This window comes from Ahaetulla prasina, chromosome 3, assembly GCF_028640845.1.
Source record: "Ahaetulla prasina isolate Xishuangbanna chromosome 3, ASM2864084v1, whole genome shotgun sequence".
NCBI classification, from domain to species: domain Eukaryota; kingdom Metazoa; phylum Chordata; class Lepidosauria; order Squamata; family Colubridae; genus Ahaetulla; species Ahaetulla prasina.
This window is the reverse complement of record NC_080541.1, coordinates 182,082,584-182,097,779: the sequence shown is the minus strand read 5'-3', so window position 1 is coordinate 182,097,779 and position 15,196 is coordinate 182,082,584. Positions and strand designations below refer to the sequence as shown.

The 15,196-nt window shown below is 42.4% G+C and overlaps 1 protein-coding gene across 3 annotated transcripts; it reads left to right on the top strand.

The window, feature by feature from the left end:
- Positions 1-3,821: 3,821 nt before the first annotated feature.
- On the top strand, positions 3,822-12,368 carry CDKN1A (cyclin dependent kinase inhibitor 1A). 3 transcript variants are annotated; one of them, XM_058176097.1, is made up of 3 exons: positions 3,822-3,902; positions 10,444-10,848; positions 11,824-12,368. In XM_058176097.1, exons 2-3 carry the CDS (start codon positions 10,449-10,451, stop codon positions 11,871-11,873), a joined length of 450 nt encoding a protein of 149 aa, XP_058032080.1. In that variant the 5' UTR covers positions 3,822-3,902; positions 10,444-10,448; the 3' UTR covers positions 11,874-12,368. The 3 variants fall into 3 exon arrangements, with proteins under 3 accessions (XP_058032080.1, XP_058032082.1, XP_058032081.1); XM_058176099.1 differs by lacking the exon at positions 3,822-3,902 and adding an exon at positions 6,409-6,429; XM_058176098.1 differs by lacking the exon at positions 3,822-3,902 and adding an exon at positions 7,519-8,885.
- Positions 12,369-15,196: the final 2,828 nt, after the last annotated feature.

Here is a 15,196-nt window from a genome sequence, read left to right as displayed (position 1 = left end):
TATTTATAGAGTCTGGATTTTCTACATGAGGAGAATATTCCAGAGTTATATTTTTTTTTCTCCTATAAGGTTGTAATGAGGAAATCTTGTCTTTTCTAAATTCTTTTGGTCAGAGACAAGGTATTTAAAATATTGTCATATAACAGATATATGATGTTGATCCACATTATTGGATTTTAATTCTCACAGCCAGCCTTTGATTAGGTTTACTTATTTACTGTATATGCCATCCATCTCACTATTGAGTGAGTCTGGGTAACATTTAACTTAATTTAATTAATGTTGGTTTAATGGCTATGGAACTGAAATGCAATACAGTTGGAGGCCACCAGAGAATGGGGAAAGCTTACTCTGATCCTTCATTTAGAGCAGGGGTAGTCAACCTTTTTATATCTTCCCGCTTTTGTATCTCTGTTAGTAGTAAAAATTTTTAACTGCCCACCGGTTCTACAGTAATGTTGATTTATAAAGTACCGTATATACTCGAATATAAGCCGATCCGAGTATAAGCCGAGGTCCCCAATTTTACCCCAAAAACTGGGGTAAACTGGGGACTCGAGTATAAGCCGAGGGTGGGAAATGAGGCACCTACCAGTTGGGGAAACCCTCCCTCCCTCAGCTGAGAAGGCTGGCGGCTCCCCCGCCCCGCCCTCTCACTGCACCGGCAGGGCTTCCCCGCGCCGTCCGGTAAAATGTGAAAAAAAGAAAAAAAAAAAAACTCGAGTATAAGCCGTATATACTCGAGTATAAGCCGAGGGGCTTAAAAAAAACAAAACTCGAGTATAAGCCGTATAGACCCGAGTATAAGCCGAGGGGACGTTTTTCAGCACAAAAAACGTGCTGAAAAACTCGGCTTATACTCGAGTATATACGGTAGGTTTGGGGTGGGGCGCCGGCTACCAGCTCTGCTTGTCTGTTACAGCTGGGGGGTATGGGGGGAGATGCGTGAGCTATTCTGGGACGAAGCTCTTTTGTTTCCGGTTGCACTATAGCGCCATTTAGTTTCACTTAAGTAATGTGAACTAAACTTATGCACGGATGATACAAATAATATATTTTCAGAAATTTAAATTGTCACGGGAAATTTTATGAAAACCTAATGAAAATGTTTTTAAATAATGCTATGAAAATGTTTTAAAAAGTCAATTAAATTAAAAAAAAGGAAAGTGCTTCAGTATCGGACAAAACCCCTACCGCCCACCATGAAAGCTGGAATGCCCACTAGTGGGCGGTAGGGACCAGATTGACTACCACTGATTTAAAGCCATGATGGTGCAGTGGTGGTGCAGTGGTTAGCATGCAGTATTGCCGTCTGACTCTGCTCAGTGCCTTGAATCCTGACAAGGGTCAAAGTTGACTCAGCCTTCCATCCTTCCGACATAAAAAATGAGGTAAAATGAGGAACCAGATTGTTGGGGGAAATATGCAGACTCTATAAACTGCTTAGAGAGGTCTATAAAGCACCATGAAGCAATATACAAGTCTAAGTGCTATTGCTATTCTTTTTATTTATTTTATTTATTTGGAAAATTTATATTGCTAGCTCATAGGTGACTCAAGGTGACTTAAAGGAAATAAAAACACAATTTAAAAGAAATAAAAATAATAAAAAATAAAAATAAAATGACCCCTCATCTCCCTATCCCAGTGACAATACAAACTCATAGTAGCATTTAATGTGGTCTTTCCTGTTCTGGCTTCCCCAGGCCCACTGGCAGAACCATATCTTCAGGGCCTTCCGAAAGAGTATCAGGGTGGGGATCAGTCTAATTTCCAGAGGGATGATGTTTCAGAGGGATGGAGCACCACAGAGAAGGCCCTATGTATCTCCGTAGGGGATGGGACCTGCAATATTCTTTGCCTCCTCACTCTAGTGGGTTGGGTGGATGTGACTGGCAAGAAACGATCTATCAGATAGCCTGGTCCCAAACCATGAAGGGCTTTAAAGGTGACAACCAGTGCCTTGAATTGCACCTGGAAGCAAATTGGCAACCCATGTAGCTCCCGCAGAAGAGGTGACACATGTGCACACTGAGGTCTGCATTTACAAGTACAGTGAAGAGCTGAAGTTAATCCTCAGGAAAATAAAACATGAGAAGAAGGATCATAATTTTGCTTCTCACATACCAAGGCCTTATTATTATTATTATTATTATTATTATTATTATTATTATTATTATTATTATTATTATTATTATTATTATTATTATTATTATCAGACAACACCACTTCCTAGGATTTGAACTTAAAGAGACCAAAAAAATGAATGAAAATAAATAAATAAACAGGTTCAGGTAATTTTAATTTTCCTGATACAGATTGTGAATGTTAAGTAATATCTTTTTCAGTGCACAGACTCTTAACAATCAGTTCAGAGGAATATATTGGAAACCATAATAGTTTATTAAATCCTTGCAGAAACTGAGTACACTGTAAAAATACATAAGGCCGCTGATTTCAGATGACCGGAAAAGGGTCACAAATTGTTCCTTATACCCATATTAGAGGGAAGGGAGAGATACTAGTGGAAGGATGTCCAATCTTAACAACTTTAAAACTTCTGGATTTCAACTCCCAGAATTCTCTGGCCAGCTTAAATATATACATAAATACAATTTTAGTACTTTCAGAATATCAATTTGTTGATTTTGCAAACAAATTTGTTATTTATTATTAATAAAGGTGATGCTAATTGTCAGCATTTTGTATATATATATATATTAATGTGTCAAAATTGTTTAAAATATATTTAATATTTAACAAATTCATTTGCAAAATCAACAAATTGATATTCTGAAATTTTGTGAGGCACGTGGATCATGAAGCCGTAAAATGCAGCTTGTTTGGGTTTATTTCTAAATTCAGCACTGCCTTCAGGACTAAGCTATCCTCACTGTCTGTTGTGTCCTGCATTTTGAGGTGGGGTAACTTTTTGAATGAGGATTGTTGTTAGTTGCGAAGTCGTGTCCCATCGCAACCCCATGGACAATGTTCCTCCAGGCCTTCCTATCCTCTACCATCCTCTGGAGTCCATTTAAGCTCACACCTACTGCTTCGGTGACTCCATCCAGCCACTGGTTCTCTGTCGTCCCTTTCTTCTTTTGCCCTTAGTCTTTCCCAGCATTAGGCTCTTCTCCAGGGAGTCCTTCCTTCTCATTAGGTGGCCAAAGTATTTCAGTTTCATCTTCAGGATCTAGCCTTCTAAAGAGCAGTCAGGGTTGATCTCCTCTAGGACTCACTTGTTTGATCACCTTGCAGTCCAAGGGACTCACAGGAGTCTTCTCCAGCACCATAGTTCAAAGGCCTCAATTCTTTGATTTTCAGCCTTTCTTGTGGTCCAATTTTCACAACCATACATTGCGGATGATGAATGAGGATTACCATGATGTTCTTCTGCCTGGACCTCGTTTGCCTTCAATCTTTTCCTGGAGGATTGAGAGAAGGATGCCTTATTATTCTGGGTGTTGCATCACATGTCCAAAATATTCTAACTTTCGCTTTTTAATGGCTTTGATGATTTCCCAATATTAAATATTGTTAATATGGAACAGAAAACCTAAAAGGCCCCATCGAATCACAGCTGCTTGAAATTAAATTTAGTCGAGGCTGTACTTCTTTTTGAGACTCTTAACTTAACCCCAGGCGAGTTAATTAAGCCACCTCTCACGTCTGGTGTGGACGAGTCCGATTCCTTCCCAGGGTCAGTGCGTGAGAGCGCGAACGATCCGAAGCAAGCTGGCTCACTAGCAAGGCGGACTTTCGGAAATTCCTAGGAGGGAGAAAAGCAGCAAAACCCCGCCTCTTCGCGAGGCGGGCTTCTGCAGGCTTTATGTAGTCTTGCAGGAGCGGCGGAGCTCAGAATTGCGAACCAGAGGGCGCTTTTCCTTGAGCGGCCGAGGGAGGTGAGCTTTGCGCCTAACCTACCGTACATTTCCCCCGTCTGTTTGTAGGGAGGGTGACTGGGCTATGGCATCAGTGCTGTATGGGCGTGTTGTTCGGATGCGTTTATATGGTCCCGTTTTATAGGAATATCAGAGCTCTATTTATCTCCCTACCCGCACTGGGAGAGCTGTTTAGACAATTCCAGACGCGCGCAGGTACTGTCATGTTGTTTTCTTTGGAGGAGGGGGGATGTTTCGGCCTGGAATTATGTTCCTATCTTTTGGAATTTGCCATCCCCCCCCCTTCTGGATTAAGAGACTCTCGATGGAGCACCACGGCCTCTTAACGATGGGCTAATTATCCAATCCACCGTATATAGTTTGTAAATATGAAATGGAACGTTGTCTGGCGAGGGAAGGAAAGATCAGCGGACCGATGGAACCTGAACCGAGTAGCCGTGGTGATTCTCTGCCTTCCCCGCCCTTTTGATCCCGGTTGAAGCAGATTCTGCATTCCCGAGAGACGACCTCGTCTTTCCACCTGTTCTTTCCACCTCCTCTCTCTGCTCATTAGGTGGATGATGATGATGGGGTGGTTTTTCGCGCTTTTCCTCCTGGCTCCCAGGAGGAGATTCTCGCCAAATGAGATTAGACTCATTTTTGTTTTGGAAGTGAGAGCGTCAGCTGGACGCTTCTTACCCAAGTCCTTCAATCTCTTCGACGAGTGAACTTTGAATTGCGGTTGATTTGTCCTCCTGTTCCCGAAAGGCTAGTTTCAAGACCGCGGTACGGAGGAGAGAATCTGTCGCGTTGTTACCGATGTTCGTGCCTTTGGAGTACGATTTACTCGTTCGCTCCTTTTTTTTTCCTTTTACACCAAAATTAAGACGTCGCAGCAAAAGGAGAAGTAGCAGGTTTGGGCTGATAATCAGAGAGACGTTCTTGTGGGGCGGGGCGGGGGGGGAGGAAAAAAAAGGAAAGAAAACAGGACAGGAAGACTTCTCTTTCCCGGAGGCGAAACTGATTTGTGCGCTCTTCCTAGAACCGGGTGGATGCGTGCGTGTCTAATAGGGTAGTGGTGATGCCCACGGCCCTAGCCGTTTCCTTGTAAGAGGAGCTAAAGGAGCCTCTTCCAGTCTCACCAAAAGGGATGCTCTTGGGTCACCAGCTGCGCTATACTTTTGCCTAGGAAAGGAGCCTGTCAGGGCATGCCCTGGCGTGGAGGAGGCGGCTGCGGCTGCCGCTTGCAAGAGGGTGGGGAAGTCAGGCGGCGGTCGGGAGTGATTCAGTGACAGTCACTCTCTGGGGCTGATGTAAGAGGACAGGCCCAGCCCTGCCAGTTTGGGGACGTTTAGAAACGCCTTCGTTTTGTATCAGGGAGTTAGAAAGAGGCGTCTTTCGGGCGTCCTTTCCCCTAAGGTCTCCCTCTGCTTCTGTGAGCAGAAATAGCCCGTGTCACTGGGAGGGGTGGGCCATTAGACGCACGAGTTCTTCCGACTCTCCGCCCAGCCCCGCCGATGTTCTTGTCTCAGTTGGGAACTCCTTGTTCCCAAACGGAGTTTTATTTTTGTTCTCGCTCTGTTTAGAGAATCGGCCCGGCTACGCTGCTGCTGCTGCTCCTTTTTTTTTTTTTTTTTGGGAGTCGCGCGCAAACTCGGGCGCGCGCTGGAGGCGGTGGCAGGAAAGCGGCTAGACCGAGGCTGGTTTTGTTTACTCGTCCGATTTATGACTTCGTGTCTTCCAGCAGCTGTGGTATTCTCCTTCTTCCTCCCCGCCCCCCGACCTCTCTTACTAAGGGGTGTGTGTGTGTGGAGAGATAGGGAGTGAGGTAGAGAGCCATAAAGCTGGTTTAGGAAGAAGCACCTAGACCAGCTTTTTAGGGAGGCTGCTGAGCCTAAATCCCAAAGATGCTACTTGGTGTGCGTGGGTTGCGCCTGGGGTTTTCTCATTCCTTTGCGCCTGCTAACAAAAAGGCGGTGAAGTAAAGAACGCACCTCAAAAAGAGCTCCAATTCTAAGCCCCAAAGGCGAAGGGGGCAATATTGTGTGGGAAGGAAAGGGAGGCGGAGCCGTAGTAAATTCGACGCACGTTTCCCATTTCCTGGCAGCAAATCTTGTCGGTCTGTGTGGCGAGTGCGATTTCGCAATTTCCAAGCCGGCACGTGACGCGACTGCTGTGGTACCAGATGACGTAACCTGCCCCCCCCCCGCCGCCCGAGGCGAGCTTCGTGAGCGTCTCGCACATCTCCTCGGCTCCTCCCGTGGTGATAAGGAAGTCCCTGTTTTGCTTTCCGCCGGGGTCGAGTGCGAAAGGGTCTGTTTGAGAGAGAGAAACGTCCGCCGGCGGTTTCCAGCGTTGAAATAAAGCGGGCAATCGCGCGACCCAAACTTCTTTTTTTTGGGGGGGGCAGCCGCAAGACGGGTCGCTGAACTGCTGGAAGGGCGGCGGCGAGGGGGGGGGGGCGGCGGCCGAGAAAGGGAGGATAGCTACTGTTTCAACAATGGTGACCTAAATTTTGATTGGCTGGCGCTGGCAGAAAACAACTACGGTAAATTCAAGTTTGCAGGGTAAACGGAGGCTAAATTAGTGCCGCGATTGAGACGGCTACGTCTTCTCTCTTTCCTTCCACCAGTAGGCGTTGTTATCTACCAAGATACGGCTCCCCTGATACAGAGATGGCAAATAAATTTCCTGATAACTCGCAGCAGCCAAAGTTAAGGAGAGTAGGGGGAGTTGTTGTAGTCCAACATTTCTGGAAAGCGTTGGGGAAGTTAGCGGTAACGATTCCAGAGCAGTAGGTTTCGTTAGGTACTGAGCGACGTGGACTACTAGCCAAGCGAACCATTAGTTTTGACAGTTGTGCGACAGGTCAGCAAGGCTGGATTGACGGTGTAACGTTGTAATGCGGTTTCCTTCTTCGTGGTTTAGCATTTATGAGAATTCCACCATTATGGTTTGGAAGCCTGGTTAGTGGCTTGAGGTAGGTTGGGAACCAAGTCATTGTAGTGGAACCACTTGTGAAAATTCATAATGAATGACAGTGTGTGAACAAATCCAAAGAACAATTGCATAACATACTTAGTTATTGCTTACTGAATCATTAAAATAGATGGGTTCAAGGGACACACTGCACCAGGGGTCTCCAACCTTGTCAACTTTAAGCCTGGCGGACTTCAACTCCCAGAATCCCTCAGCCAGCTTTGATGGCTGGGGAATTCTGGAAGTTGAAGTCCGTCAGGCTTAAAGTTGACAAGGTTGGAGACCCCTGCGCTACACTATAACCCATTGTGGTTGGGGATATGAAGCCACAAACAAGTCTCTTTTCTCAAATCAGATGCACTAATGCACTACAGAGCACATATTAGTATTCAAGTATCCACAATGGAACTCAGTTACTTAGAATTAACCAAGACTACTTTTTTAAATTAATTGTACAATTTGAGGAAATGTGGATGACATAAGAAAATACTTAAAAGCTTGTTGCTTAAATTCATTGATAACTAAACCAGTATGTGTGTGTGTATTCAATTGCTTTATTAAATTTATATTTTGTCATTTTGTCAAGTGGAAGGCAACAAAGATAAGGAAAAAGTTCTGAATAACACTTAAAGCAACGATACATTTTGAAAAAATGAACACTTAAAATATATTTCACTAAAGTTATTATTATTATTATTATTTGAAGTTGGCTTGGAAGCCAGAAATGTGTAGTCTTGAAAATACCTTTGCCTGCTGGTAGAAGGTCATCAAAAATAGAGCTAGCTTGCTCTCTTTTTGGCAGAGAGTTCTAGTGATTGGGGTTTTGGAGGGATAGGAGAAGCCATCTAAAAATTTGCCCAGAGTTGTTTTGGTCATATATTGAAAGCATACAGTATACAATACGATATATTTTAATGATATCTCTCCCCAAACATTGATCTACAAGTATTTGTGATCTGGGATCCATTTGGTGCTATGTGGATTGGCCTTAACTCAATTGAGATGCGAGCACTGTTGTCAGACAGATGTTGTTATTACAGTTGGTTGTGCCTTCATTCCTTTTGAAGCATGTCAAAAGTCCACAAGCTTGATGTCTGTCTGCATGGTAGTTAGGCCAATATTTCTCAACTTCGACAATTGTAAAATGTGTGGACTTCAACTTTCAGAATTCCACAGCCATACATGCCTGTCATTTCATTGGAAACTGGTTCCCAATGAAAGAACAAGAACAAAGAAACACAATCCAGAGTTAATATTTGTGGGGTAAATAGCTGAGCACTGCAAATATCTGGTAAGCATCCTGTTTTAGTGACTTGAAGTGGTGAGTTAAAAACACATCAAGCTGTGGCCTATCCTTGGCAGTTACGAACCTGCCTGGACTTGTTCTGATGTGACTAAAGCTCTGAGTGATGTCATCTGGCATAGCTGTGTGTAATGGGCATGTGAAGGCTGCTACTATTTTTAATCTCTTTGCCTCTTCTTTAGCAACATCAATATGCTAGGCAATGCAGGTGTGAAAACTGTTTGGGGAAGCACTAACCAAATAAAACAGAGACATGGGCATTGCAATTCAATTGTGTCTTTGATCCAGAGCTTCTGCATGGAAAGATGCATATATATTCAAATAAAGGTGGCTTGCCAAAGAGGGAAATGGGTCTTCAGTTTATACACTAGTCAAAAATCATGCTCGGAGGCTCTCTAATAGTCTGCTCTTCCTTAATGGGATTCATAACTGAAAAATGGCATTAATGCAGGATGGCCTTATTGGACAGATACAGAATATAAACCTTGTGATGATCCTTTTGAATGGAGGAGAGGTAATCAGCAGACACCAAACTGTAGCTCTTTATTGGTTAAAGATATCAAATACATGGAAGTAGTTAATGCAAACTCCGTTAGAGCCGTGGTGGCGCAGTGGTTAGAATGCAGTACTGCAGGTTACTTCTGCTGACTGCTGGCTGCACAGCAGTTCAGCAGTTTGATCCTGACCAGCTCAAGGTTAACTCAGCCTTCCATCCTTCTGAGGTCAGTAAAATGAGCACCCATATTGTTGGGGGTTATATGGTGACATTTGTAAACCACTTAGAGAGGATTGTAAAACACTGTGAAGTGATATATAAGTCTAAGTGCTATTTCTATTATGGCTGGAAGAATTCTAACATATACAGAAATTGGATGATCGGTGCTGCATAATCACAGATCTGGACTTTGGCACTGTTAATGTTTAAAATATATGGATGGAGAAGTACTGTTCTGCTAAATGTTAGTGTTGGAGTCTATTTTTGATTCAGGGTTTTCCTTTACAATTACCTGGTTCTTAAAACATGAACTTTATTGTGTTGTATTGAGTTTCATGCTATGACGATGCTATCACAAATGTAGAATGGATATGTAAAACTATATCTTTCATACATCTTTTCTATTTTTTAAATCTGGGGAGTCAGAGGTTATTATTCTGGGCTAATTTAATCCAGTCCAAAGAGTAAGATAAAAAAAGGCAAGATGGCAGACATAGGATCACAATGCAGTCCTTTGTATGCCTATATTGTGATCCTGTTTCCGTTGTCTTACCTTATTTGATTATATATATATACATACACACGTTTTGCTGCTGTTCTAATCTCTATTTTAACAGTACTTCAGAATATAAGTAGGTGACGTATTTGAGACCTGTATGAAGTGCCTTTTGGAGTGAATAAATACAGAAAATCAGCAGAAATTCTGAAATAAAACATTAGGCCTATCTGAATGGTGATGTATAAACAGTAGATATCTGACAATGGAAATTTCCACTTTCATAGGCCATCTTAACATATACAATCTCTGCACAGTGCAAAATGCTGTATCTTAAACGTAGGACTTTCTTTTGCATTGTACCTGCCTTTGTTGGTGCCCCATGGCACTGTTCCAGTAAGAAAAAGATTGCGTGAGACAACAAAGTTAACTTTTGGGTTGTGTAAATCATTTAGTTCTCCATGGACTAGAAGCATTTCATTACTTATAACTATTGGCAACCTTTTCTGTGTTCAAAATTGTTTAAACATTAGAAAGAACAATTTTGGCATGTATAGGGCAAAGAGCATCTACTTGGAAGCTGGTAAAAGTTACTCCAAAGAAACTTTAATTCTTCAAATATTCCCTGACATACTTCTTTCTCAGGGTGAACTCTTGGTAAAATATGTCCCGAGGATCTCATAAGTACAATTCTACGTGGTTCAGTTTTTAAAGAGATATGGCTTGTATCCAGAATATGAAAGGGTCCCACTAATCCAAACTTGCTTTCTAACTAAGGTTTCTAATGACATTTTAATTTGAGCTCTGTCACACTTAGTTGGTGCCACTAGGTATAATGATGCCTAGATATATTATCTCTCTTTTGAAACATATTGAAGTTCTTTAATTAATTACATTAAATCATGCTATTGTTGTCAAATTCTAATAATTTGAATCAGAATGTTTAATGTTACCCTGATAGGCTTTTCAAAGAGATTTAGTTACTGTATTTTTAAAAAAAATTGTTATTGGGTTGGAGGCAAAAAGTAACTTCTCCTTTTTTAAATGTTCCTGATCTTTCTCCCAATAGGAAACATGCCTCTTTCTGAGAGTAAAATCCTTCAACCTTCCTGCAGCAGGAAACTATGCAGAAATCTCTTTGGACCAGTTGATCATGAACAGCTCCAGAAGGACTTTCAGTCCTTGATGAAGGTCCAGCAGGAAGAAGCCCAGCAAAAGTGGAACTTTGACTTTGAAACAGAAACCCCACTGGAAGGGAATTACAAATGGGAAAAGGTCTCTCATCTAAATATGCTGCCGTCTCCAGATCTCTTGGGTCACACAAAGGAGAATAGCTGTACAGGGGAAAAGAGCCGGAGTCCTCCAGCACTCTTCAAGAGGCACACAAAGACAGAGAGACCAGTGCAGATGGGCCTTGAAGCTTGTAAGGCTGATTCCCCTAGATGTTTGAAAAGAAAGCAGACAAGTATCAAAGGTAAGAATGGGGAAGCTCTATTTGTTCTTTGTGTTAACTCAGTGAGTTGTTAATATTCAGAATTGGAACTGAAATGAAGTTTTGTAAAACCCAAATCCCAATTTTTTTTAAAAAAAAAACCCCTCATAATTTGAGTTTTGTGGCTCAGACTGGTAAGACAGTCTGTTATTAACACAGCTGCCTGCAATTACTGCAGGTTCTAGTCCCACCAGGCCCAAGGTTGACTCAGCCTTCCATCCTTTATAAGGTAGGTAAAATGAGGACTCAGATTGTTGGGGGCAATAAGTTGACTTTGTATACAAATATACAAATAGGATGAAGACTATTGCTAACATAGTGTAAGCTGCCCTGAGTCTTCGGAGAAGAGCGGGATATAAATGCAAATAAATAAAAAATAATAAATCATTTAACATTTGGCATTTGTGTCTTGACATTTAGAAGATACTTAATTGCTACAGATGATGTTAAGAACAGTGTGATGTGTCAGCTTATGTGTGTGTATTTAATCTTGAACAAACTTAGTGTTCATTCCTCATTGGGAACTGTGCAAATAAATTCATTTTAATATGTAGATATAGCAAATATGTGTATAAAGATACCCTGTTGAGGCATTTTATGTATTTGGTTTAAAAATATGTAAGATTATAGATGGAGTACTCCTTCTACCTAATCACATTTATCAGGCTGCATGTCTTCCGTGACGATAGAAAAGGAAAAGGAAACAAAAACTGGCTTTTGGTGATACAATTATTATTTCAAATGTATTTCCTGAGTGTATGCCCTAATACACAAGCAAACACTGCAATAATTAAGGTTTACCAAAGCTATGACAGTTCTGGAGATGAAAGGCCTTGTTGGCTGATGTTTGTACTCAAATCTGTGAGCAGACTTATGGACATGTTTGAATCCCATTTGGACACTTGGTCTTATCCTTTTTAGTTAAAAAAATTAATTTGTTTTTCTGCTCTTTTCTAGACTTTTATGGTTCAAAGCGACGAACTAGCCCATATAAGCCAAAGCCATGATAACAACACTGCAAGCAAAGTCCATCCATGTAGTCTGCTGGCTGAAGATTTTGACCTGTCTTTATTATTATTAGCTGGAATGACCTACTTGGGTACCACACCCAGTGAACTCATGCAGGATGGCTATTTTGAAGGACCAGCTAATCAGCATTACAGTTCCTTCTCTGAAGAGCCAGAAATCTCTTATTTTATGTAAACTGTTTTAGTGGACTAGTACAACACTTCAGAAGGATATGATTTTTTTTTTATCATTGATAGCACTGGATTCTTATGTGCAATGAAATATTGTAAAATCTTACCTTTAAATATGCTTGTTGCAGCAGGAGGGATCATATCTAAAGGGTCAAGTGTGTAGGGGGCCAGTGTCTGTTTTATGTGTCATTTACTTGTCACCTTTTATGGGCCTCAGGAAAAGCTTGATATGATGACTCACTATATGCGGGTGCAGATCTAGGAATCAATAGAAGTATAGGATAATATCTTAGACTTCGATCTTCCTACAACTTTTTACTCTATTGTGTTTAAACAAATTTTGTGAGGAGGAAAAGAATGGATTGGGTTTTTTTTTTTACAGGCTGGTAAGAGATTTTCTTAAAGATGAAGAATCTATGGTTATGGTGGGTACAGGTGTGCGTTAAATCGTAACACTTACTGCTGTGAAGAGGGTAGGGTTGGAAATATTGTAAATATTGTAGCCTTTACCAGTTATTTTTCTGGGTAATTTATATGTCCTTTTGTTATATAACTGTACAGGAATACATGATATAATTTTCTCCCAATAACACAAAAAACAGAAGATGCAACACATAATATTTGTGGGAGGGGCAGGTATAATCAGTAGTGGAATTCATTTTTTTTTTACTACCGGTTCTATGGGCATGTCTTGATGGGCATGGCAGGGGAAGGATACTGCAAAATCCCATTCCCTCCCCACTCCTGAGGGAAGGATATTGCAAAATCTCATTCTCACCCCACTCTGGGGCCAGCCAGAGGTGGTATTTGCCGGTTCTCCAAACTACCGTATATACTCGAGTATAAGCCGAGTTTTTCAGCACATTTTTTGTGCTGAAAAACGTCCCCTCGGCTTATACTCGGGTCTATACGGCTTATACTCAAGTTTTTTTTTTTTTAAGCCCCTCGGCTTATACTCGAGTATATACGGCTTATACTCGAGTTTTTTTTTTTCTTTTTTTCACATTTTACCGGACTGAAGCCCTGCCGGTGCAGTGAGAGGGCGGGCGGGGAGCCGCCAGCCTTCTCAGCTGAGGGAGGAGGTTTCAACCGGTAGCTGCCTCATTTCCCACCCTCGGCTTATACTCGAGTCCCCAGTTTACCCCAGTTTTTGGGGTAAAATTGGGGACCTCGGCTTATACTCGGATCGGCTTATATTCGAGTATATACGGTACTCAAAATTTCCACTACCGGTTCTCCAGCACCTGTCAGTATCTGCTGAATAATACCCCTGGGTATAATCATAAAATCTAGCATACTTAGAGACGACTTCCGGTATCCAGTGGCAACGGACGTCTGGAAGGTTTCTCCTGCCTCCAGCGCCCGAATCCGGCCGCCGCCGAGGCCCTCAGGGGCCAGGTGTTCCGAAAAGGACACCTGCCGTACGGACGGCTCGCCAGGGGTCTCCCAGCCGACATACAGGACTGTGGGGACCGATGCTGGCGCGTCCTAGGCTTGGCGGGGTTCGGAGGCCACAGGCCGCGGCCATTATTTTGGTCGTCGCCTGGGCCGCTGTGCCCGGTGACACCGGGGCATTGGATTTATAACTGCAGCAGCCTGGTGGTGAACAGGGCACGGAGAAGAATTGAGGAGGAGAAGGAAGGAATATCGGTGGCGTGGTGGAGTGCTCCGGAGTGCGGGGGTTTTCTCCCCTGCGGTTGGAAGGAGCACGAGTTATTTTGGAGAGAGGAGAACTTAAAATAAGAAGATTACCGGTTTTGTGGAGCTCTGGAGAGAAGAGGTGATGGAGAAATTTAGGAGGGAAGGTTTGAGGCCCCCCCTCCTTCTGGGGAACAGTGGTGGCGTCCAGCTTCCGCCTTCACTATGAGAATTTTGATGACATCACTTCCCTTGGTTTTCCTGGTTGACTAACTGTACTCTGGACTCGTTGCTCCTGTGAGTGCCCCTGGTGGATCCGGAGGAAATTACAAGGATACTGTGCTTGCCTGAGGATTTTGATTCTTTTTTTTCAAATGGCAAAGGTCAGAGACCAACTGCGGGAGAGATGGAGAGAATTCTGGAAAAGTTATCCAATATGGACAAGAAACTGGATGATTTGCAAAGAGGCCAAACGGAAATAAGAGAAGAAATTGTGACTATCCAAAAGGATTTAAAGGATACTCAACAAGTCTCAGCAGAAAACAAGCAGAAAGTGGAAGGTCTGGAGGGTGAAATGCGGCAGTGCAGAAAAGAGAGGAGACGACAGGCAATGCTGTGCTTGGACTACAGATGGATAAAATGTCTTATTTCCTTAGGTTTCAAAATTTGGAAGAAGTGGACCAAGAAGACTTGAGAGATGTTGTGACTAAATTGTTGGGAGAATTTCTTGGGAGAGGTGTTGATTTCATGAATTGGGATGTGGATCGAGTTTATAGAGTTAATTAGCAATATGCACGCACGCATGCAGTTCCCAGAGAGGTTCATGTCAAATTTGTGAGAAGAGAGACGAGATGAAATTCTTAGAAAACATAGGAGTGGGGCACTGATTTACAGGGGCAGGGAGATAGCCATTCTGAGGCAGATTCCCAGACAGGTGCGTGAAAAAGAAAGAAATATTATTTTTGTCAAGCAAATTGTACCAGAAGGAGTGGGCTTCAGATGGCTGATGCCAGAGGATTGATGATTTTCCGGGAGGGCATTACGAAAAAATCAGTACAATTATGGAGGCTACGGCCTATGTGGAGGAACACAAAGCCTTCCTGGAATCAGATGACCCAGGAATTGAAGAAGGGGAGGTTATAGATCATGGGGCTGAAGCGGCTGCCGCTGTTGCGGCCCTGGAGTTGGGTCAGGCTGAACCCAGAGTTCTGAGATCCAAAACTAGGAAGTGATAAAGATATTTGGGATTGTGTTGGTTTTCCTTATTCTCTTTTGTACGATATTCTGTTTATTCTTGACTCTTCTTTATTACGTATTTAAAATTTGCAAACTTTGCTACTTCGTGTCACCTGCTTGCCTTATGGCTGTTGTATGTGTTAAAAAATTTGAGTAAAATTCTTATTTTAGATAAGAAAAATGAAAATTTACCATACCTGATATGTATTTGTATAAACCTTTTTTGACTAATAAAAACTTTTTGAACAAAAAAAAAA

What these genes read in the sequence shown, in the direction of transcription:
- CDKN1A (XM_058176097.1), top strand. Translation starts at nt 10,449, where the DNA reads ATGCCTCTTTCTGAGAGTAAAATCCTTCAACCTTCCTGCAGCAGGAAA. An exon ending in AAAGCAGACAAGTATCAAAG is followed by an intron (nt 10,849 to 11,823) that starts GTAAGAATGGGG and finishes GCTCTTTTCTAG; the next exon opens with ACTTTTATGGTTCAAAGCGA.